This window comes from Mangifera indica, chromosome 8 (genome assembly GCF_011075055.1).
Source record: "Mangifera indica cultivar Alphonso chromosome 8, CATAS_Mindica_2.1, whole genome shotgun sequence".
Lineage (NCBI taxonomy): Eukaryota > Viridiplantae > Streptophyta > Magnoliopsida > Sapindales > Anacardiaceae > Mangifera > Mangifera indica.
In genome coordinates this window covers 9,840,563-9,847,426 of record NC_058144.1, presented here as the reverse complement: position 1 = coordinate 9,847,426, position 6,864 = coordinate 9,840,563, and the positions used below count along the sequence as shown (strand labels likewise).

The following is a 6,864-nucleotide window of genomic DNA, read 5'->3' as shown; positions in this document are numbered from 1 at the left end:
TAATTAAATAAAAAGCTAAGAATCCAGAAGAAAGCTAACTAATAAACAACCAAATGGTTTTCAGTTAAATAATTGAATATTATTTTATTTTTAATTTAAAATCATATAATTATATAATAATATATTATCTGAATACTTAATTAGATATTAAACATCGAGAAGTGCCCATAATTTTATTGTTCGTTTTTATTTACGATGACATTTGATTTGATTTTGGATACATATGGTGAGTATGAACGTAACTGTAAAATTTCCAGATTTAGTCAAAAAATTTAACAGAATTTAATTAGTAATTAATAATACTCATTTAATTAGAAACCATATGAGAAATGCAATTATAATTCAGTTACAAATTAAATATCCGCCCAACCAGATTCCTATATTTCAAACCCCAATTACAGTATGGACAAATTTTATGGTTGCAAAAATCAGAGTCTGTAATTACTCATTTACCCTTCAATTAAATCCAAGATTTAAAAATTAAAACGGTGTTACTTTGCATGTGAATTAAGATATTTTGTCTGAATAAAACAAAATTATAGATTGAAACCACTTATGTCAAATTTTGTGAATTAATTTGTGTGGGCTAAAAATTGACCAATTTTGAACCATTAATTTGACTGTAAATTGTAATTAAGAAATTAATAAAACATAATGAGACTTTTAAATTTGTTTACTCATTCACAAATTAAACATAATGACTGTAATTTGGAGCTTAAATTCCCTTTACTGATCCCACAACCCTCACAGTTTCAGTGCCTCTCATTCGAATTTAACGGCTCTGATTTATCCAATATTTTATTAGTCCAAACTCGAAAGCACAAAGTCACGAGTGAAGACGGCCTGGGTTAGCCACGTGTCGAAAATCCGGTAGAGCATTTCATGAAATACAAGGGTTCCTCCAACGACCTAATGATTATACCGGTGTGGCAAAATACAAAATCGGGAAGTTTAAAAGCCGCATTCACACTCAAATATTAGCCATTGGTTTGACAAGTCAACATGGGTAGTATTTCTGCCACGTGTACACTTGCCTTGTTAATTTTTCAGTAATAAAAGCCCACAGAGTTAACCCTCTTGGTGTGCTGTGCTCTCTCATTTATCTCTTTCTCTCTCTTTAGTCTCTCTTCTTTACTTCTGCATGGATTTCGATTCAAGTTTCAGAGAGGATTACCCTTTTCTCTCGACCCTTCTTGCTGATGATCCCTTTAATAATTATGAGTTTGAAAATGGGTTTTCCTCTCTTCTTGATAATTCATTGCTTCCTTGTTCAAACAAGGGTTTGTTTCACAACCCTCACCACCAGCTTGAGCTTAATCAAGACTCATTGGTGAACCCTCAAAATTTTAACCAATTTTCTATCGAAAGTTCACCGGAAAATCTTTTCTTGGGGGTTTCGAAACCGAGTTTCGTTCCCTTCGAGGTTCATACAAATGTTTTTTCAGCTGATCCTGTTGTTGACTGCGCTCCTTTGATGCAAAATGCTGCCAATGGGGCCTTGCATGGCTCAGAAAGAAACCCCTTTTGGGCTGAGCCTGTGCCGGAAACTCAGATTCATCAGCCTATCAATATTCAAGAGTTTGAATCAACCGCTGCTTGGCTTCCAGATGAACTCTCGTCAATAACTAGTGATCAAAACCCAACGTATCACCAGAACGTTGATCAGAAAAGGGACAAAAGGATAGAACCCAGAAGAAGAGGCAAACCTCCGAAGAAGCACAACCTAATCAAAGGCCAATGGACTGATGAAGAGGACCAGTAATATAACTTAATTCTTTTTCATTTTGGTTTAGTTTTGTTTTTTTGGTAAATTGAGAAATGTTATTAATCTTATCCTGCCTTATTTTCCTCCTTAGGGTTTCATGTTTGGTAAGGTATATATAAGCTAATAAGCATTGATAATGTATATCTCCATTTTCAGGAAGCTGGTGCTGCTCGTACACCAATTTGGTACAAAAAAATGGTCTCAAATTGCCAAGATGCTGAATAGGAGAGTGGGAAAGCAGTGTAGAGAAAGGTGGTTCAACCATTTGAGGCCTGATATCAAGGTTTTCCCTCATTAATTTACTTCTTGAAAATAAAATAACTACGCCATTCTTACCCCTTTGTGAAAATATTTTACTTAATAAACAGAACTTTGATCCTTTTCTTTTTTGTTTGTAAAAAAATATTGATTTTTAATGCTATGATTAAGGAGCTTGACTGTGGCGGAATTTTTTAACCGATTAGGAATTTCAAATTTTTCTTGCTATAGAAAGAAGGGTGCGCCAGTCAAGGGTTTATAAGTTAATTTTTTGAGGAATAGTTAATAACTAACAAATATGGCTTTAATTTCATGTAAAATACCTAGCTAAGATATTGAACATCGTTTGATAAGCATATTTTATGTTATTAAACATCTTATAATTGTTGTATTAATTTGCAGAAAGATGCCTGGAGTGAGGATGAAGACATCATACTCATTGAATCACACAAGCAATTAGGGAACAGGTGGGCGGAGATTGCTCGCCGATTGCCAGGTCGAAGTGAGAACACGATAAAGAATCATTGGAATGCTACCAAAAGAAAAAATCAATCGAAGAGAAAGAGCAAGGACTCCACTTCCAAAAGCACCCTCTTGCAGAACTACATCAAGACTGTCACTTGTCCAACTTCAATCATCAAAAAGGACAAGGGAAAAAAACCCAGTAATGAAACTAACATAGAACAAGTGGTTAGTGACGTTGTCATGCAAACTCCACAAATCCCTCAGGTGGAAAGCTCAGGTTTCACCTCAGCTGCAGCAGATTGGCAAGTCCCCGCAGCAGCGGCTTATGAACAAAATGAACCTATGGGATATTATCCGTTTGATGCTAGCATATTAAGCGATGGATACAACTTTGGTTCGATACTCGATGAGGTTGCTTGTCGGCCAATGGTTGGCGAGAGCAACAGTGATTTTCAGATGCCAGTGGAAATAGATAGCTTCTCGCTGGAGGATCAGCTGAGAAGGGAGATGGAGATGATGGAGATGCTGTATGAAGGCCTTGCAGGATAAGTAATTTGACCTGTCTGAGGAAATATTCCGAAGTGTCCATGCATGATATACTTTTCAATGCTTTTTCAATAGGATTTGGTAGGAAAATGAGGATACAATGGTAGAGATATCATTTTCTTTGTGACCTAGGCAATGTTTGCTGTTCTTATTATTGTTGAGATGCTTATGTATCCTTAAACTTTTTATTTTCAATTAAAAGTCTGAACTTATTGTTATGATCAAGTTTGTGTTATATTATCAGATATGATGTCTTCAGAAGCGTTCGTGATTATCAAACAATTTAACTATATCTAAGTCACACGGTTCACCATATGATGTGCCAAATTATTCTATTAAGAGCCTTATTAAGAAGATGAGTTATGAATATCTCAGAATTAAACATTCTGAGACTTGTATTAAGTTAATTAGCATTGAAACTTTTACTTTTCTTAAAATTCTAAATGTCATTAATGAAATTAATTAATTTTTTTTTCGGAGCTTAAGAAGTTAAAAGATGAAAAAGTGTTAAAAGTTATGAAATTGAAAATTAAAAGGTTTAGATGCATGGTGAAATTCATTAGTATAAAAAAGGAGATTCCTTCTCTCATTTTCACACACAAGTAGTTTGAGCTCTCATTTTCTCTTTAATCTTAGTTTTCCTATTAATTTTTAGTGTTCTTTAGATTGTCTTGTGGTGGAGTTTGGGGTTAATTCAATTCATCAGAATAGAAAAGTGTCATCTCTCTGGTTATTCCTTCATTGTTGTATCTTAAAAAACAGATATTGTTCAAATCCACATACACCCAAGTGAAGGAGACTAATCTATTTAAAAATAACTGTGTGTTACAAGTCTTAGTGTTAAACATAAGTCTATTATAAAATTTCATTACTAGTTTTGTGTTTGTCATATTAAAGGTTCTTACTCTAAATTGAAGTCAGCATATTTAATTTTGAGTGTGTTTATATTTTTAATTTTATTGTTTATATATTCTAACATAATTTTTTTTATAACAATCTTAAAACATATTTAATTATATTAGTTACTGTATTTTATAAACATTGTTAATTTTATTATTCATTTGATTGTGAAAGAAACCTTTGATTTTTACTATCCCTAAAGGTTGTCGTCCATGTAAATTAAGGCTACTAAATGGTGGTAGTAAAATTTTAGTAGTATAATTGAGAGGAATTCTATCTAAGAAAAAAGGGTTTTAAGTGAAAGTGCATGTGACTCTTTTAGTCTTTTCTAAGAATAGTATTATTATTAGGGCACATAGTTTTATTATATATTAAAATTGGGCCATTATAATATTTGCAATTACCCTAGATTGCATTAAATGTATTACTAGTTATGTTAATTTTTTTATTATTAATACACAGAAAACTTTCTCTAAATACACAGAAAACTTTAGAAAACCTAAAGTTTAAATGAATATTAATTTAATATATATTTTCCATTGAATTTCATATTTTTACCAAACATGACTATAAACTTTTAAAAGAGAAAATGAAATAAAATAAAAATAAAATTCATCAATGTCAACAGTTATTCTTATAAAAAATAGTAATAATATATTTGAGGTTTAACAATCAAGAATTTATGGGTTTTTTAAAGGCCAAAGGGATTTTTCCCACCCAAAGATTGATGCTTTCTCAAGTTCTCATCCTTTAATTTTGACAAACTTTTTTACCCACCTATGAGATATTAAAATTAACTAAATCTATTGGTTTTAAAATTTTATTTCTTTTCTCTCTTTAAACCCTAAAAAGTAATAATTTCTCCCTTATCCCAAGTTTTAATTTCCACTAGGATTTACTCTTCAATCTCCATGTCATAACCGATGGTCTCTCCCTCCCGATATTTTCTTTCTCTTTGATAGTCTTCTTGACGAAACTCTTCATCTTTTCGACTTGAATTGACACTGGTCGGAGGGAGAGATGAGCGGAGAAACATTGCCGAAGGGAGAGGCTACCAATGGTGATGCTAGAGATGGCATCAGAGATTGAAAAGTAAACCCTAGGGGGAAAAATATTGTTTTTTAAAACTTGAACTAGAGAGAAATTGTTACTTTTTAGGGTTTAAAGGGGGAAGAAGATAAAATCTTAATTTATTTTTAATATTATTAATAAAATAATGATTTTACCTTTAAAATTAACAGACTTAACAATTCATAAGTAGGTAAAAAGATTTTTCAAAGTTAAAGAATGAAAATTTGAGAAAAACAATCTTTGAGTCGGAATAAATCCTTTGGCCTTTTTTAAATTACAAATTTGGTGAAATGAAAATAATATAATCTGTTCAATTTGGACTGAATTATTGCTAGCTAGTTCATACCTAATTGACAATGGTGACCTAATTAATAGACTTAACGAACAAATGAGTTGTTAACAGGTATCCATAAGAAAAAAAAAAAAACTGATATAAGTTTCAAGTTTTTAGAATCGTACCAGTGAAATACTTGGTTTTTGTGGATGAGTTGGGCACACCTATAAGAGTACCTGTAATTTAGAAAAATAATTAATTAACTTTTCTTTATTATTTCTTGTCATTTTCGCTGTTCAAAACATACTTCTTTGAGTATTGCCTAGGCATTCCTCATGTCAACCATTTGCAACTCAAAGAAGAAAAGTCTTAGAGATCAATCAATAAAGCTCTAGAAAGAGAGAGGTGGTCATTGACTTCTAATATAAAGATTTATTGGGGACAATTATACATTAACTTTATCCTATACTAGGGATTGCATAAGTGAAAATAGATAAAATAAAAGAGATGGATTGAAGATTTATCACAAGATGAAAACTCTCTCCATGAAAAATTGTTTAAACAAATGTTTTGTTCATGAAAGAGAATAAAAAGTATGAGATTAAAAGTACATGCATAACCACATTTTACCCACAAGGTTGGGTAAGTGTGCATATTCTTGACATGTATTAATGAACTCATTTTTTTTATCCTCTACTCAACTTATCTGTTTGTCACGTCTGTTAATCTTTTCATGAAAATATATTAGATAAATATATTATTACAAATACATTTTTTTAATAGCCCGTTTATTTTTGTATAGTCATATCATTTAATTAATTTTTTTTTTGGAGGTTAAGAAGTTAAATGGTGAAAAAGTGTTGAAAGTTATGAAATTGAAGGTGAAATTCATTAGTATAATAAGAGAGATTCCTCTTCTCATTTTTCACACACAAGTACTTTGAGCTCTCATTTTCACTTTAAAATCGTAGTTTCTCTTTTAATTTTTGGTATTTTTTAGATTGTCTTGTGGTGAAGTTTGGGTTAGACTCAATTTATAAAAGTAAAAGAGTACGTCTCTGTTACTATTCTTCTATTGTTGTATCTTAGAAAACAAATATTATTTAAATTCATATGCACCCAAGTGAAAGGAGATCTCAACATTCAACCTAAGTTGATCATATTGAAGGTTCTTTTACTAAATTGAAGTTAATATATTTAATTTTGAATATGTTTGTATTTTAATTATATTGTTTATATATGATATATTTACTGTTACTAATACCCATCTTTTTTTATAACAATTTTAAAACATATTTAGTTACATTTGTTACTGTATTTTATAATTATTATTTATTTTATTATTGATTTGACTTGGAAAAAACATTTGATTTTTACTATCACTAAAGATTGTTGGACATGTGTAATAATACTACTAAATGGTGGTATTGAAATGTGAATAATACAATTTAGAGAAATTATTTCGAAGAAAACTAGATTTTAAGTGCGACCACACATGACCCCTTCAGTCTTTTCTGAAAAATAGTACTCATTATTAATATATATAATTTTATTGCATATTAAAATTGAACCATTATAATATTTG

The 6,864-nt window shown here is 30.7% G+C and overlaps 1 protein-coding gene across 1 annotated transcript; it reads left to right on the top strand.

Moving 5' to 3' along the window:
• Positions 1–1,141: 1,141 nt before the first annotated feature.
• On the top strand, positions 1,142–3,259 carry LOC123223956 (transcription factor MYB118-like). Its single transcript, XM_044647451.1, has 3 exons — positions 1,142–1,758; positions 1,922–2,048; positions 2,426–3,259. The coding sequence occupies exons 1-3, from the start codon at positions 1,142–1,144 to the stop codon at positions 3,035–3,037; spliced, it is 1,356 nt and encodes a 451-aa protein (XP_044503386.1). The 3' UTR covers positions 3,038–3,259.
• Positions 3,260–6,864: the final 3,605 nt, after the last annotated feature.